The sequence below is a fragment of the Lutjanus erythropterus genome, chromosome 17 (genome assembly GCF_056507025.1).
Source record: "Lutjanus erythropterus isolate fLutEry1 chromosome 17, fLutEry1.hap2, whole genome shotgun sequence".
Taxonomy (NCBI): Eukaryota; Metazoa; Chordata; class Actinopteri; order Lutjaniformes; family Lutjanidae; genus Lutjanus; species Lutjanus erythropterus.
Genome location: NC_139333.1, coordinates 22,377,356 through 22,396,088, shown reverse-complemented (window position 1 = coordinate 22,396,088; position 18,733 = coordinate 22,377,356). Strand labels below are relative to the sequence as shown.

General features: G+C 38.3%; 1 protein-coding gene across 3 annotated transcripts in view; it reads left to right on the top strand.

Moving 5' to 3' along the window:
- The window catches only part of usp54b (ubiquitin specific peptidase 54b), an 87,295-nt gene that overhangs the window by 9,492 nt on the left and 59,070 nt on the right, over window positions 1–18,733 (top strand). For 2 of the 3 annotated variants that reach the window (XR_014772175.1, XM_084740976.1), the window contains exon 2: window positions 6,962–7,544. Coding sequence is in view for 2 of the 3 variants with exons in the window: in XM_084740976.1 (XP_084597102.1) it covers window positions 7,389–7,544 (156 nt within the window). In the remaining variant the exon portion in view is untranslated. Of the gene's footprint in view, window positions 1–3,418; window positions 3,499–6,961; window positions 7,545–18,733 lie in introns of those variants that run through there. The other variant, XM_084740977.1, reaches the window with a different exon arrangement.

Below are 18,733 nucleotides of genomic sequence, written 5' to 3'. Positions count from 1 at the left end.
CTGCAAGCAGAAAATCATTTGTGCCCTTGACCAGAGCTGTCTCTGTGCTGTTTGTGGAGCGGAGGTTGAAATTTTTCAAAAATCTGGTTGTAGACTAATTGCCGTGATCTGGGCTACTGTCGTATTGGATGTAGGGCTGTGTGTTGGCAGAAATCTGGAGATTCAATACACATCACGATACAGGAGCTACCATTTAATATATTGTGATATATTGCAAGATATTGATATATTGAACTTTTTTTTTTGGAAAAGATTTTAGTATATCATTATTTTAGTATAAAGAACACACCACCATATGCATAAAATCTGAGTAAATGAAGTTTACCATTTTTATGCAGTCAGAACATTGGGATCTGCATTTGTATTGATCTCCCTGTAACATCCAACATTATAACGCTGCTTTTTGTGCAAATTTGAGCAAACTGCAACCAAACATGGCACTGCTTTGTTACAAAGTATAACAGGCTACACAATACTGGGACACATTCATGAGGGGGCAGTATTTACATTTACATGCTGGCCCCAACATAACACACAAAGTAGTGCAACTGTCAACTGATAGCGATACCTGAGCAAAAAGTACCTGCACATGTGAATATTATAAGTTGGTATTCATCATGCAGTATTTACATACACAACCCCTGTGGGCGCTCAGCCTTTTCTGTTGGTGCTGCAGCACTGGATCATGTTCGTGAATGATTGGCTTGTGTGTGTTCCTCGTGATGACATTAATCATCAAAAAAGGGGTCACAAATATATATTTAATTTTTCAACATAAAAGGTATATAATTTCCTGGAACAGCTGGGCCCTGTCAGTAGGCTGAATAGTGTATTTGTTGGGGAGAGCTTTTAGTGGCAGATTAATACACATGTCAGTGCTCCAGTGAGTATTTCCAGCCGCAGGATGGTGTATTTGGGTTTGACTTAAAATAAACTGAAGCGCCCTTGTTCATTGTAATAAAGGAGCATGTCATCCAGTGCAACAGTGTGGCTAATTGATGTGTTTTAAATAGTTTTTGGGTAACAATGGAGCTCTGTGGCACAGAGGAATAAGTTATATCAAGCTTTGGCTGCACACGCAAGACTTGTTAATTGGATCAATTCATTGATGATTTAAGTCTTTTCATGGGATTTGTTACCACTGCATTGGTCATTTCGAGGATTGTTTGTTATGTTTTGCACAAGTGGACTTAGCATAATGCACATATAGTACCAGTCAAAAGCTTGGACATACTACTCATTTAATGTTTTTTCTTGTTTTTTACATTGTAGATAAATGTCCTGAGACACCAAAACTGTGAAATATGGAAGATTTAATAACAGCGTGATTAAATCTTTGATTGGAAGTGCAGAAGACAGTGAGCAAGAATCTTTTTATTGTCGACTCCTGGTCTTTTCTGATGCACATGTCGACCTAGAAGTGTGCAAATGTTTGTCTTTCATATTTTGATTCTTCAAAGTAACCATTGTTTGCACACTGTTGGTATAATCTGACTATGGCTTATAAAAAATAAAGAAAAAAAAACATTGAATGAGAAGTGTTTCCAAACTTTGACTGGTACTGTATATAAAAAATGTGAGTCAACACACAAACAAACTTGTATTTTATTGCACCGCATCACAAGAGGTCTGTTTTTCTCTTCTCTCAGTGTATTAAAATCCAAGGTGCCATTTGTTAGGGCTGCAACATTACATAATATAATTTATACAGTACGGTCTCCTCATAATTCAATCCGACCTGTTTGGTTAAGTTAGAAACCTTAAGATCATGACAAGAATATAAAATAAAGTTCTGTGGATTTGAATAATGCTGAATAATAAAGAACCTGCCAAATCTCTGTGCAGTTGAAGAGGTTAAAGGGTCGGTTCAGCAAAATTACTGAAAAGCTTATTCCCTCACTTGCTTTTGAAGAATATAACCATATAATCGCTTTGTTTTATTTGCTTAGGTTATGATCTTGAATTTAGTTTGTGGTGCTCACAGCAGTGAACGTGACATTTGAAAATATACAGAGCTGCTCCTGTCAACATTTTTTTTATAGGGACTATTTCTTAAGTAGAAAGTATTTGTTATGAAAACTGAGGTCTGTGAATCATCCAGGATAAGCAGGAGAAGATGCGTCTGTTGAGTTTTTCAAATCCCACAGGAAAAATTCAAGTCATCTTAATTGTACTGGCATGACAGCAGAAATATTTATAGATATCTCAACAGTTCCGGTCATTTACAGAGGTAGTCTTTTGTAATTCAGGTGTAGCAGACCTTTAAATCTAATTATGGGGGTCGCCATCTTGGTTTTTTGCAGCCAGAGCGTGTGCACAATCTTTCTTTTATTACAGGTAAACAGTACACCAAAATGTGCTTCTTAAGTCATCTGAGGCGAGAAAAAGAACATACAGTAACAAAATGTTGATCCACACTTGATTGTTTGACAGTTTTGACAGTTTGGTCTGAGTCCTGTGTGTTGCCCTGGACAGACTCACTAAGAATGACACGGTAGTCCTGTCTTAAAGCATACTGTCCTTTATGGTCTGTTTTACTCCAAATTGGACCATAATTTACAAAATGAACATCATGTTGCATAAGAAGACTTGAGACTGAGACCACAAACTCATTAGGAAACTATTTACTGAGGTCATAAAGGTAGGGTAATTTTCTCATAAGACTCCTTTTAATTCATACTTCTTTTTGCAACCAGTGGAGTTGCCCCCTGCTGGTCATTATAAAACATGCAGGTTTGAGGCACTTGTGCATTGCCTGCACTTTTCAGACCAGGACGCTATATCCACCATTTAATATACAGTCTGTAAACTTACAGAAACTTGATCTTAAATCAAAACCTGGTCCTCGATCCACACCTGACCCTTGAAGAAGTTAGGACTTTGTGACAACTTCCCAATGTTTAGAATTAAGCTGGGACTAGGGCTGCAACAATCAACTGTTTTAATATTAGAATATTCTTTTTGAATTTTTTGAAAAGACTGAAAGTATAAAATAAGATAAAGGTAAACTTGTGGCATGTACTGCAAAACAAAATACAGTTATACAGTCAGATTCAGTCTGTGTATTTGACAATTAGGAGCAGTGGGCTGTCGCTGTGCAGCACACAGGGACCAACTCCTGTTCAAAGCCAACACCTTGGTCAGAGATACTGACTGGACTCACTTGCCTGGTCGGGCCAGTGGGTCAGAAAACTACTTGCCCAAAGACCATTTTAACTTGTCTCTGTACAATAAATGTCATGTTTATTCTTAAATAAATGAATCAGAACAGGGACAGACAGACCAAGGATTCTTGTGAAACAATGCCTTTAATCCTTTTTTACTCGTTGCTAGATGCTTCTTGCTAGATTTACTGACCCGGCGTGGCATATGATTCTCATTGTTTTCTGGCCTGGGTTTTTGCAGGTTTTCTGGCAGGAAACACACACAGGCATGCAAACTCGACACAGAAAGGCTGCGCCAAACTGGGATGCCAACCCATTACCTTCTTGCTATGAGGTGAAAGTGCTAACCACTGTGACGCCCCATGTCTAAGTGTCCAAATTCTGTTTTCAGTTGCTCATATGCCAGATTTTCTGGTTTCTTTTAGACGACTATGACAGTGAGCTGACTAACTTTGGGTTGTGGACAAAACAAGTTTTTTGAAGACGTCATCTTGGGGTTTTGGAAACAAGTTCTCAACATTTTTCACCATTTTCTGGATCAAGCAAATTAATCGCTAATGAAAATAATTGTTACTTGCAGCTGTATCTGGGACTGATTTCCATCAGGTTAGAAGATGAAACCACACACACTTCACACACACACGCTGTGTCTGTGTCTGAACCTCAACATCTCACGTGGAAAATGTCTTTCATGTGTGGTCGCTGTCTGGACTGCGACCACAGGTCCTGGTTTCCTTATGCCTGCCAGCGCAGGGTCAGGGAGTTTGATTGACTTGTGCCTTGACTCACTCTGGCTTCCAGGAACTCTCCACCATCAATACACATCATCATCACTCGCCAGCCGTGTGTGTGTTTGTCTGTGTGTGTGTGTGTGTGTGTGTGTGTGTGTGTGTGTTTGTCTGTGTGTGCTTTCTCAACCAGTGCAGCACAGTGTGTCTCTCAGTTAAATCACATGGTTCGGCTTTTCCCCCGCGTGCCTGCTGCTTGGCCTATTTCCATGGTAACTAGCCGAAGATGTGGGGACACACACACACACACACACACACACACACACACACAGGCCACATAAACAGTGCTTGTGCGAGGGTTTGCCAGAGCGATCTCGGTTGTGTGTGGCTGTAGGGTGCAGTCAGAGAGAGGATGTGTGATCACACACTCCACACAGGCTCAGCGGGAGACACACACACACACACACACACTGTATGCTGAGACAGAAGCTCAGGATGCTGTGCTGTAGAGGAAAAATGGCACATGGACATGCCAGCCAAATCCCTTTATAAATCCTCCGGCAATTTGGATTTGTTTGTTTATGGATGAATGTATTGAGATGGATAGATAATTAGATGGATAGATGGATATACTGCATAATATTCTTGTCACGACGTCGCCCTTACCTACCATCCCACCCCACCTCACCACCCCAGTTCCATGTGGCCATCGCCATAGCGACAGCCCACGCTGCTCGCCTGCTCGCTGCAGCATCCCTGCGCCCTCTGGCCTTTCGCCAGTGGGGGTGCTGTGGCGGCAAATGCAACCCGGCAACCAGGCGAGGGAGCTTTGCCAAAAAGTGGGGAAGCTATAGGGGAAGAGAGGGAGGGAAGAGTGGAGGGAGGCGGAGGGGGTGGAGGGGTGGGGTTGTGGGGGCACTGCGGATCTGTTAGCTACTGCCCTGTGGTGTTATGCAACTTCATGTACACACACCCACGCACACTTACTGTAGGGTGACAAACACACACACAGACCACCTCTTTTTCTCCCTCACACACACACACACACACACACACACACACACACATTCTGAGGCTGTAGCAAGCATAAGCTCTAGATAATGTCCCTAAGTACTGATTATAACATGACATAACAGATTTCTCCAAGCAGTCCCTGTGTCATATCAGTGATGCAACGTTACGCTGACTAACACTGTTGTGTGCATGTGATGATTTTCATGATTCATGATGTGAAAGCAATGAACTGTTGTTTAAATGAATTTGTGGCCACTAGGGGGCAGACGAACATTAAAACAAGCTGACAAATACACAACCACTTCTCTAGCTTTAATATTTGTTTATTGGTAGTCCGTTAATGGTTGCATGTTTAAATATTAAGCAGACAGGGAGTAACATTAGCATTCCTGTGTGTTTCTGTCCAACTACTATTTACTCCTTTTAGCTCAGTTTTGGTCTCCACCAACTTTTGAGCAAAATATTTAGTGTTTTAGCAGCTAAATGTTCAACTATATTGTCGCTGACTTTGTCCACTGCTGGGTGCTGGGCTGATTGTGTACACTAGGTTAAACAGAGTTTAAACCATAGACTGTATATAAAGATAAATGATGCATCTCCACTGCCTCCCACTGTACAAACATGAAATATCCTGAATACTGAATACGAAGTGAAACCTTCTTTTTTTTTTTATAAGATCAGATCACTAATTAAAACCAAACTTATCAGAACTTTGTACTTTGGTGTTAATTTTTGGCCCATGTCCCATGTACTAACATGGAGGGAGTGGGTTTTATCACCTATACTGCAGCCAGCCACCAGGGGGCGTCACATTTGGGGAGCTGTCATGTCTCCAGCTTATATACTGTATATATCAATGCTACAAACAAGGGTTTATGAGAATAATGAGACTAGACTGTACAGAAAATGTGCAATAAAACCAAAAAAACAAGCTAAACGGCTAAAGGGCAATATAAAACTATATTATAGGTAGCGCTACAGTGATTAATTGATTATTAATCCATTATCAAAATAATTACCAACTATTTTGATAATGGATTAATCTTTTTGAGTGAGTTTTTTATGAAACAGTAAAAATTCTCTCATTTCTTTAGTCTGCCATGACAGCAAACTGAATATCTAACATTTTACAAACCAAACAACTCTGTTGAATCTGTTGAACAAGAAAATAATTGACAGATTAATCGACAATGAAAATAACTGTTAATTGCATCCCTAATTTTTGTTTGTTTATTTTCTGTGATTTTGGCACATTACGTACGGGAATTTTTGATTAAAGCAGGTTTAATTTTGGATTGATTGAATTTTTAAAGGTAATGCAAGGAATATTTAAGTAACAGTATCTCCGTCTGCCAAACAATTGTTAGTTTAGTAGCCTGCACAGTTCGCAAGCTACAGTAACAATATGGAGATGAAACTTGCTATAAACATTTTATGTCCATGTAAGCCGGTTCCCCAAAAGAAAAAAAAAAATGTTTACACTACTGATAGAACTTTCCTTATGCAGTATGTTGTTGCCTTCAAGTGTAACTCATGAGCTTGTTGTTTGACATGGGAAGTCACGTAGATGATAGAGGTTAAATCATCACAACACCGCTGCTAGACAACAGCAACATGGATAATAACTGTTGGTATCTTGAAGCCATTGAGCCTAACAATTTAAAATCGGGAGAGGGTAACATAATGCAGGAAATGCCTGCAGAGAAAAACTACACAACTAAAATTAATTTAAGGAGTAATATTAACTTACCATCCACCGAATAATGAACTTCCACGGCCTCCACCATTTCTGAAAATGTCAGCAAACACACCACAACTCGTGAACCCAGAGCTTTCAGAAAACTTCTAGGTCCGGTGAACATGACCCCATTTGAAGGCAGCACACTATGCAGTATACAGTTAATAGCGCAACAAAAAAAAACAGTTTTTGTGTCTGTTTTATTTTAGTTGTCTTTAATACCACAGTCGGGTGTGTTGATGTAAACCTGCTCAAGGCAGTTCTTGCTAGCTGTTTTGTGTGAGGTGTCCTAACATGTTGGTTTTTGTGTCTTACAGGCAAAGTGAAAGAGGAGAAGGAGGCATTGAAAGGGGTCCCCACACATGGGACATCAACATTTATCTGACAGAATCTGCCAAAGGACGCTTTGGACGCGCTCTCATGTCCTCAGACAACTGCTAAATCCAAGGAGCTAAAAAAAGAAAAACAAAAAGCCAACTGCTGGCTCCGGCAAGTGGACAGATTTTAAAGTAAAAACACGGCTGGAGAGGGGGAGGGTTGTATGGGTGCCAAATCCCCATCCAAGACACACCGCATCTCCTCGATCTGCCGCTGCCGCCTCCCTCCTCTTCCCTCCTCCGTTTCCTCCGCTTTTCTCTCATTCTCCCTCGTTCTCTCTCATGGGAGTGACATAGAGGCCATCGCTCGGTCTGCTGCCCCGCCCCTTCCCCGCCTCGCCGTGGAAACGGGGGCGTCCAGGTAGTGATGTCGTGGAAGAGGAACTACTTTGCGTCGGGTGGCGGAGCGGTAGGCGGGGTGCAGGGGCTGGTGACCCCGAGAACCATGACCTCTATCGCACCCAGCAAAGGCCTGAGCAACGAGCCAGGACAGAACAGCTGCTTCCTCAACAGCGCTCTGCAGGTCAGTCGGATAAACACACACACACACATTCAGGGCAGACAGAAAGTGTTACGGGGACTAACATGTTTTGAATAACATGTTTTGGATCATGTCGCAGCCTTGAATGGTCAAGTAACTCATCTGACCTCAATCCACCAGCTCCTGTCAACTATTTTTAGTTGGGTCTGTTTAACTAAAGCCATTTTCGTAAAAAGAAAAGAAAAGTCTCATAAAGTTTTGTCATGTTTTATTAGCGGTTTTATTACCAGTTTTATATGCCAATAAAAAATGTCAAAACTACAGTATTCTGACTAACTTTGGACAGTTAAGTGAGTGCCGAAAAGCCCCTGAAAGAAGCAAGAAGTGAGGGGTGGCTGCAGTGCAGGCCTGCAGAGCGTCCCAAGAGGACACCAAGTGTCTGCTGAAGTCTGTGGGCCTGGAGACTTCAGACAGTCACTGAAATATTAAATATGATGACTTAAAGCGATTTTATGTCACTTTAACTCGTCCAATTACTTTCTATCCACTAAAACTGGACAAATGTGGTTAAAAAGGAGACACCGCTCCTGGACTGATTATCTGATGGGGAGCGACTACCCGTATATTAAAGCCGAAAATCAGCATTTTAATCTTATTGTTTCATTTCAAATACAAAGTGCTGGACGACAGAGCCACTTTCTGACTGCACTTTAAAAACGCACCCTTCCATGATAAAAACGACAAGCTTTTACTAATAAAAATTTCAGAGCTCTGCCACTGTTATTGTGCTGTAGTGCAATAGTGTTTCCTGTTTTACTAATGACAGAACCTGTGTTTCTGACACTGAAAGAATGGCATTTCTCCGGCTTTTAATTTGAAGTAACATTATATCCTTTGTTTTTAAGTTTTAATCATTAGTTTGAACATGATTTTTACCCCAGATGTTTATTAAAGTGACTTTTATTTACTCATTTATTTATTTATTTCATTGTTTTAATTATAGTCTTGTAACATTTTGTTCATTTATTTATTTATTTAGTTAGTTAGTTAATTATTTTTCTATTGTTGTAATTTTGGTATGTGAAGCACTTTGTGCTGCTTGTTTGTACAAAATATATTTTACTACAACAATTTTTTTCTCATGAACTTAAGGTAAATATACAAGTTTTATGTATTCAAGTTAAATTTAAAATCGCTACTATTTATTTTCAGAACGCTTCAGACTTTTTAAACACTTCAAGTAGAATTAATGTACTGTACAGGGTTTTTATTAACTCATTAAATTAAGTGTCTAAAAAAACATGATCAACATGTTTAGTTTGAGAGTTAAAACTCTCCATCGCTTCTTTGTGTGAAATGAAGAACTGAGAAAATGTAAAAGGAAGTCAAATTTAAAGACAAACTTGTTGGTTCAACTTAATATCTTCAGTTTATTGAATGACATTTCTCAAGTACACCTGAATTAAAATCAAGTCTGTCTAGAAAAGTTTGTTTGTATGGAATCATTATAAAGTTACTTCAACTCAAGTTACCACTAACTTGTTAAAGTTAAAACACAGAGTTTATTTTTACAGTGTATATAAACAAAGTTGAGTTGAGGAAGATTTAAAAAGTTTTAATTTTATCTTTATAATGCAGAAATTTCTAATTTCTTTACTGTACGTGCATTATTGGAAATTGCTTTCTAAAAGATTCATATCTACAGACTGTAAACCTGAATTAGTTAGACGTTCTAAAAAAAATCTGAGGGAATCACTTTCATATTTTTTTTGATTTCATAAACTCAAATTTGGAGGTTATCAGAGCTTAAATATTTGGAGTTGTTATGTCTACGCCTTGACGACAATTAAGTTAAAACTATCGATTAAACCAACTCAAATAATTGCACTACATGTAACTCAGAATTTTTATTCACCACTCTCATTGTAATAAGTTAACAGAACAGAATAATATATAAAAACCTTTTCATATTAATGAGAAACTATGAGTTCAACAAACACAAAAGAAAGACACTCCTACACTATATAATTATAGTCCTACATTGCAAAATAAAATAGCTAGTGTCAGGGGTGCCATAAAAGACTAGAAGTTTACTGAACTTGAATTATTAAAACTTGGATATTTATGTAAACCACCTAAAACTCCTTATAGTTACTTTAACTTTGTTTATATATCATAAGACCAGAGACAGAGAAGCTTTATGTCTGATATAAGTTGAACAAAACAGTTAAAAGTGCTGATGTGTGGTTTTCAGTAACTCATCTAAGTCAGTACATCATAAAACATTTTAGAAAGAAACTTGTATAACTTTGACATATTCTGCTGTATTTGTGTGTATAAATAGTGAAACAATATTTTTACACCCTTGAACTATTATATACGCTCATATTTAGAGTGAATATACCTAAAGATTTACATTTTTTTTTAGGCGCCTGTTTAATTTTTCTCATATTTTGGTTTCCCAACTGCTTTTTATTTTGTTAAATTGACAAAGAGACAAGTCAGACTCATTGCTGAGTTTGTGCTAAAGAGGTCAAGTTAATGAGAAAAATCATGATTGATGTATTATTTTTTTTACAGTGTAGTAACTCTCAACATTTTTAAGTTACTAAACAAATCTTCACACCATTAATCACAATGACTTGATTTGAGTGTTCAGTTTTACAGTGTAGTACTTTAGTATTTTTCTGATTTGCAGAAAATGCACGATGGTTTACACACACACACACACACACACACACACACACACACACACACACACACACACACACTCCTGCACCCACAGTTCACATGCCCCTCCCCCCACCCTCCCCCCCTCACATTGCAGTAAATTGATATTTAAGCACGACAGGGATGAGATTAGGGCCATATTAAGGGGTGTTTGCGTGTTTCGGCGGGTTTTGGCACCGCTGGCAGTCTGGCTTCAGTGTGTGGACATCCTGTGTGTGTGTCTGTGTATGTGTGTGTGTGTGTGTGTGTGTGTGTGTGGAGATGCTTACACTGCGCTGCTACTGCTGCATCTCCTCTCTCTCCTCAAGCACACACTCTCTTCCCTCCTCCCAAGACTTCCAGCTGGCACAGACATACCTTCTATCTGCACACACACACATAAATGCCTCTTGACTACTGGCTTGCAAGAGAGAGAAAGGGAAGAAGAGAGAGAGTTTGGGGTAAGCTGAGGAGGGAGGGGGGCGATGAGGCAGAAGCTTAGGGAGAGTTGAAGAGAGCAGAGGGATAGATGAGAAGTTGCTGAAGGAGGAGACGAGAAGAAAGAGGGATGAGGAGTATACAGTATGAAAAAACTGAGGAGAAGACCAAAGGGGATACTGCCGGGAGAAAGAGTGGAATTAAAGAGTCAAATAAGGTAGGAGCAACAAAAAAAATGAGTGTTTGTGATGAAGAGGAAGAGGAAGAGGAGGGGAGAGGGAGGGAAGGATGCAGAGGAGATGAAAAGACAAAGTGAAGGACATGAAGTTTATTTGTGAAATGAAGAAAAAGCCCTCAACAAAGGCGGTTTCAGCAGGGAGAGAAGTGGGCCACTTCAAGGACACACACTCACATGTACACACACATGCACACACAGACACACACACACACACACACAGGAGAGGGGATGCTGAGCAGGACACAGACTAGTGACGATGAACTGAGGGGATGTTTTCAGATGCTGCTTGTGGGCTGTTTTACACTTTACTTCTGTTTGTGTGTGTATTCATGCGTGCACATTTGCTTATATTATCTAAATGGATTTAAGTGAGTGAGCGTTCATGCATGAGTCGGCACTTAGCTTGAGGTGAAGTATGAGGGGTCAAAGTTCAGGTTTAGTACAGGCTAATGTCGTCACAATACCAGAATTTTAACCTTTGATTCAATACCAGTGTGAAAAAATAAAAGTAAAAGTAAAATTTTTTGGCTTTCGAGGCCACTGCAAAAAAAAAACAGGATCCTAGGAGCACAAAAAAGGATATATTTTTTTCTCTTTTTAATATAAACCGAGTGCCAAGTCTCTAAACATTGTCTAGTTTTGCTGGAAGCCAAATTTCAGAGAAGAAAATAAGGCCGAGCTGCACTGAGATCTTCAGTGAGCACTTAGATTGTTTTTTTGTACCAAAACAAACACATTTTCTTACATCTGCAGAACACAATTTGTAGGCCAGAGCATCTCTGCAGCACTACAGTGCTTCATTATAATGCTGTTTTGTCTCACATTTTTCCCTTTATCAAATAATTACCGACTTTTGCGATTTGGATATTGCACTTGGCCATGCTGTGAATTTGATAGTGTTTCAAATAATCGTGCATCTGTAATTAATTTGTTTGCTTTTCGATGCCACGGCAATAAATCCCAGATGCACAAAACAGGATAATTTTTTAGCAGCATCTTCAAGACTGAACTGAACTGCGGTCTTGAATGAGCGCTTTGGACTTTGGATACTGTAATTATTGGGTGTTGTATTATTTATAAGTAGGGTTGCAAATGTTGTGCATTTTCCTCAATGGTTTCCTATAGTTGAAAATGATTACAGTTAATTTAATAATAATCATAAGATAATTTACAAGATACAAAAACAAACAACAATTCAACAAATGACTCAGCCAGACAAACAACATCAAATGAGGTGCAGTTACTGCCATTTCTAGATGATTGATTAATTATCAATTAATATATTTTTAGTCATTAAATTCTTAATGGTGATTAATCGATTAAATAATAAACATCCCTATTTTAAACACAATACTTTTGACAACTTTAGCATAAAACTCTTGTATTTTAACTTCAGACAGTACAATCTGTACTGTATACATGTATGATTAACAGAGATCATAATGTTTTCAACCTGGTAACAAAAAAATATCAAAGTGTTGTCGTAAACTTAATTGGCAGCAGAGTGGTAACTAAATTTTTTTCATTGCTTTTTAGTTTTAAGGCTGCAAGTTGCATTGTAGTGGAAATGATCATTTTTGCATCACAATTTCCATTTTCACTCTGAAAAACTATAAAAATCATGTCAGTGATGTGATTTTATTGGGGTATTTACGAGGGCTTATTTGACATATTAGTGAAATCACAAAATGGCCAAGTGCAATATCCTATTTGCAGAAACTGCAGTTTTTTTGACAAAGGAAAAATGTGTGAAATAACAGCATTATAATAAAGTTCTGTAGCGCTGCAGAGACGCTCTGACCTGCACGTCTTGTTCTCCAGCTGCAAGAAAACATGTTTGTTTACTACAGAACCCAACAAATGAAATGAAATGAAAATTGTGATGCAAAAATTATTTTTCCTACTAATCATGACTCATATCACAGTTGCAGTATCTGTCAAAATAATCTTTTTTTTTTTAACCTTATTGTGCAGCCCCAGTCTGCAGCACTACAGGACTTCATTATGCTGCTGTTTTGTCACATTTTCCTTTCTCAAAATGTTGCAGCCTCTGTGAGTTTGAATATTGCGTTCTGCCACTTTCAATAAAATGTCACTTAATTATGCAGCCGAACAGTGATTTGTTCACATTTTCCCTCAGGTCAGGTGATGTCTAAATTCCTAGATTTGTGAAACCAACAGTCAAAAAAACCCAAATAAACTCAATTTATGATACAAAACTGTTTCTGTCTCTCATTTAGGAGACTAGAAGCATCAAATAAAACACATTTTTCTTGAAATACTACTTTGCTATGATAAAATTGCTGTCAACAATCAGCAGTTTATAAGAAGGCTCTGCAATGTTTCCTTCTCCTAATAGTATGTGAGATACTTTCTGCTGCTTCCTGGCCCCCGAGGGCCCGCTGGGCAAGGCAGTTAACCCCCCGCTGCTGCAGTGGAGCTGCAGGGTGGCAGCAGCAGCAGCAGCAGCAGCAGCGGCGGCGGCGGCGGTGGTTGGTTTGTGTGGATGTGTGAAATTTAATGAGAGTGAACGAAGGTGCTGTGAGGTAACGTGTGTGTACACTCAGCAACTTTTCGCTCTGTAAACACGTAAAAATAAAATAGCTAAAGGAGGCCGTGATGAAGCAAAAACACATGGGTTCACTCATCCAGCAGTTTGTGTGTGCGTGTTTTTGTGTGTGTGTGTGTGTGTGTGTGTGTGTGTGACTGATGCAGCGGTATGACGGAAAATGAGCATGAAAATCAGCAAGAATACCTCATTCGTTTTTGACTCTCTAAGATTAATTGTCAACATCCAAACATCAAAATTTTCTGGAGCGCAGTGTTTGAAGCAAATCAAAAAGTTTAACAGTCGTATACATTTAAGTGTTTTTTATCATGTGCTTCTAACAACCCTGACGCTTGGAAATTAAGTCTTTATATTACTAATAATTATGTTCAATGTAATTCCTGCCTGGATGATGTTCACACACACAAGCAAGTGAATGAAACAGAACATTTAAACAATGTTCTGGAGTCACAAGGAGGAGATTGGAGTGGATGATGGACGTTCAGAGTGCAGGACGGTGACTAAACTCCTGCAACAAAAACTCTTTGGTTAAGGAAAAGTTAAATAAAGATTCAAATGTCTCAGTAGGGTCCCACCAATACTTGATTTTTGGAGCAGATGCTGACAATAATATGGGGAAGTAAAACAATTCTGACATCAGTATGTCAGCTGATATCGCAATGATCCCTTGAATGTGATCATCAAACAATGTTTGATTTTTCACTGTTTGGTTTTAAACACATCAGACACATTGTTGGTTGTTCAGTCTCATTCCCAGGACGTCTAATACGTCTAATAATAAGTCTTTTTGGTTGGTAAAGTGTCCCGAGCAGCAAAATAATGAGAAAATAAGGATATGCAGGCAGAGTCTCTGCAGATACAGACACCACCACAAACTTCTGGTGGGTCCTAAGTGATGATTGAGAAGCATGATGTTTATTTAATTTTATACATTGTCTTCTTGCCTGCAGACTTTTGGAGTAATGGGTTACATGTGACAGGATTACATAGATATAGTTACAAAAAATAGGACACAATCAGATTACAGTTACATTAAGTGAAAATTGCTATTATTAGCAGGATTACATTTTAAATGCAGTGCGCACATGTTACAATTCTCAAGTCTCAACACCACTATCACCTTGTCTCAACATCTAAATTAAAGAAACATTTACAGGTAAGACCGACTAGATGTGTCTGAGCTTTAAGGCCAAATTGTTTTTATTTTACAATATTTGTATGTTTCCATCTTTAGGGCTTCACTGCAGAAACCGTCTCCCAGAAATCACTGTTCATTTATATACGACTAATCATCAAAACAAATATGCTTTGAAAGAAATGTAATGCCAAAGTTTTCTATTAACATAATGAGAAATGTTTTTGTAATTAGCATATCTGTCAAGACACAAATGTTGTTACTACAGACTGGATCAGTAAAATGACGACAACTGATGACGTATTTCAATTGTTTTCCACCAGAATATCAGATCTCACACAACAATATAAGCCAGTGACAAGCACAGCATTATTTCACTTTTTATGATTATGTTTAGACACTGGCAGCATTCAGTTAAGATTAGGAAAATATAACAGTTCTGATTCAGCACAGAAAACATCTGCAGTGTCTTCAAAACCAAGAATATTTAACTGAGAACACAATATTTTCCAAACCTTTTGTTGCCTGAGCCCTGAACCCTGGACTCTGGTGTCGAAGTCCTGCACTGTGAAGGCGTCCGTCCACCCCGTCCACCCTCCTCGTGACTTGCAGCGTGGCGCACAAATGCAGCTCTGCATTAATTAAAAACAACATCGTCTCTGAACATAATCCAGGCAGAGATTAGGTTTGCCATCACAATGTGTAATTGGGAAAACAGTTCAGTAATACGGAAACATCATTTCTAGGAGACAGTGTTGCACTGCAGCTGAATGAACGCCAAGAAAACACTGATTGACAGTTTCTAGTCTTACTGAAGTACTTTTGCTGATGGTCTGCATTAATGTTGTCTGTGAGAGACACTTACAACAGAGGATACGGGACCATGTGCTGCATTGTTTTACACTTTTATGAGGGAGAACAGACTTTCCAGTGAGTCTGAGCATCAGTGCAGGATTTAGAAGGAAGCTGAGAAAAAATACAGTCGTAACATTTCTGGTGGGTGAATTTTAGACTGAAAAGCAAAAGGCAATACTGGAAAAAAGAAAATTGTTGGACTAACACTCAAGTGAATTATTTTTTTGCAAATCAAGGTTGCAAGTTAAATGAGCACATTTGCTTTAAGTCAGATGTATTAAATAATCTGATTGCACTCAAGTCAGTTTGCATTAATGCTAAAATTAAAGTAATGTAATTGCTAATGTTAGTATGACGTAACCTGAGCCCAACTTAATGATAGCTGGTTTAATTCAGCGTCACGAGTTCACAAAAACTGAACACAATTTAACCAATTAAGGTGGAACATTTTATATCCAACATAAGACATGATTATATCACAAAATCTAATTTTATCTTGCATTAAACTTATCCTTCTCTCCAAAACACTGAGAGAAAATGACGTCTTGATGTGAGACCTAACAGGCACGCTTTTACTGAAATAAGGATAACAGGTTAAGGGAACAGGATGTATTTTCAAGTTGTTTTACAGATTGCCATCACTAAAGCAGAAAGCTAAATGGGACACAATTCATTACTTCAACTACGACTAAAATACACTTTTTACAGTGCGACAGAGCAGGTGGGATGTGAGGGCGAGTGGCATTTATAGGCTGTATACTCAGCAGTCGATGAAGATATTGAGAGCAGGTGCAGAGGTCTGAGTGGAGGTCAGATGATGATGAGGATGATTGCACGGCTGAGGGGAGATATATCACTCCTTAAGACTTTTCAAGTTGATTTAACCTGGAAATACAAGCTCACCTGCTGCCTTGAAAATTCAGTTTGACTCAAGTTGAATTTGTCAACTCAGACATGAAAGTTTCTTTCCTGGTTGAAAACACATTTCTGCATTAATATCAAGTTAAAACAACTTATCTTTCAAATTTTATTAAACTTCACACTGAATCCTTACAGTTCATAAACATTTGACAAACAGCATTATTCATGAGCCTAAACACCAGGTTTTGTTACATCTCAAACATCCCTTTACATCCAAAAAGCTGTGCTTAACACATGGGGCCAACATCAAAAACTGGAGAGAGACGGAGAGAAAAAAGACGAGGTAGGGACGGGTTGTCCAGAGGCAAAATGTGGGATACTGAGAGCTTTGTCTTTTAGAGCTCTCAGCTCTTTTATAAACCTCTCAGTATCCCATGTTTTGCCTCTGCAGTGCAGGAATGCCAGCAAATTTATAAACCTTTTTCACAGAAGACATTTTGACACGTCAGTAGGAAGAAGCTCAGGTGTGAAAAATAAAAATGAATGATGAAAAATGAATTCCATTTAGCTCCTTCTTGATATTAATGATTATTTTCTTACTTGTCAGGGTTTCTGCATGTCCATAAAAAGTCTCAAATATGACCTTTAGGCCTATGAAGTGAAAAGTCATTGTTACTTTTATAAAGCTGCATTAACTTCAGTTTTTAAGTGTGTTATTGGGAAAAATGTTTGTATTGATTGCTACGTCAGCTTGGATATGTAACTAGTAACAATGTAATTTCAGATATCTACAACTGCATTTCAGAGAGAAATTTGTCCGAGTAACAACTTGAGGTATCTACAATTCCTTTTATAACTAGTCAGAATTAAATTTAGATATTAAAAAGAAATTCCTACTAGTCAAAATGTCATCAGAGATATCTTGATGTAGGCTTTCATATCCAAAATGAATATCCTAATTAGAGCGATATATCCTCAGTGATTTGTTGATGTGTTGGAAAAGTCTTGGAAATGCAATTATTCATTTTTCAACATGTGGAAATTCAATTGTGGACTGCTGTCCTCACCCGTGAAAAATGAATTCCTATAGAATTATCTATAATTAATTAAAGATATCTGTTTTGAGTAGTCGAAAATTAAACTTCTACATGTGAAAATATATTTGTAACACGTCAAAATTGTTTTATAGATATCTTAAAATAACATTTCAACATTTTTGACATGAAATGAAATGAATTTCCACAGGGAAAAACAATTGCTATGAGTCAACCCTGCTGATTAAATGTTGAAAGAACTCGCCATGAGGTTCTGGTATTGTGCTTGTTGGCTCATTGTCACGCTGTCGTGGCTTAGTGGGAAACTTGAATAGAACAAAGTCATTGTTAAAGTGCTTTTTTTCTTACCATGACAAGTTAAAATGTTCGCAGGCTGATAACTGAGGTGAAAAGAGCAAAAAAAAAAAAAAAAAATTAAGAACCGACTGTCGCCATGGCAGCTGCATCATGTGATGCAGAAAAATGCACAGGAAAAGAGATGCCATTGGCACGTGGGGTAATAGGAGACAGGAACAGGAGGAGCTGGGGTCATGGAGGGCAGAAATCACAGCCAGTAACAGCAGCGTGAGGCAGCCAGGCAGAGCAGATTATGACTGAGAGTGAGAGCTTGTCAGATTAGATAGATGCCCTTATTGTATTAATACAATCGGCGGCTGTTTGAATGTGATTATAAGTGTTTATACAGTAAGAGCCATCTGATGCCGATCAGCTGATGCACACAACCTCAGTAATGTGCCAGAAACTGCACCTCACTGTGACACAACAATAATGATTCCTGTCATTAAACACAGAAACTGTGTCTCTAATTCTCTTCATTGTTGCGTACTAAAATAATTTTTAAAAATGGTCTTTTTAGACTTTTGAGCTGTATCCAATTTTATGTTTGCATTTGTGCACAGATGGTAGAGGTGCCGGTTTACAACGAGGGTTTTTAAGTCGTGACAAATGGCTTTATTTGTGTAACTTGTGTTTATTTATGTTTACAGTTCAGTATTAAGCCTTTAACTAAAATAAATGTTAAACTCTTAATCAGGAAAGAGCCATAGAGCATCTGCAGCCAAATCTATTCACTAATGATTTTGACATTTTGGGTCATTAAAGAAAAGCTATAAACCCTTTAAATGTGTGCATTATAGAATAAAAAATTTAAACATCCTCACTCAAAGTTATGGATTTATCTGGGTTTGAACATTGGTGGAAACATTTGGTATAATGTAAGTAAACAACTCAACAAAATATACAACAGGTTCTTCCTCTTGTAGATGAACAAGATTAAACTATTAAGTATAATTTTACACAAGGCTGAAACTGAACTTTAGAGGCGAAATGTTCGCAAAAAAGATGGAGTGTGTTTGGCTTCACATCCAGTCA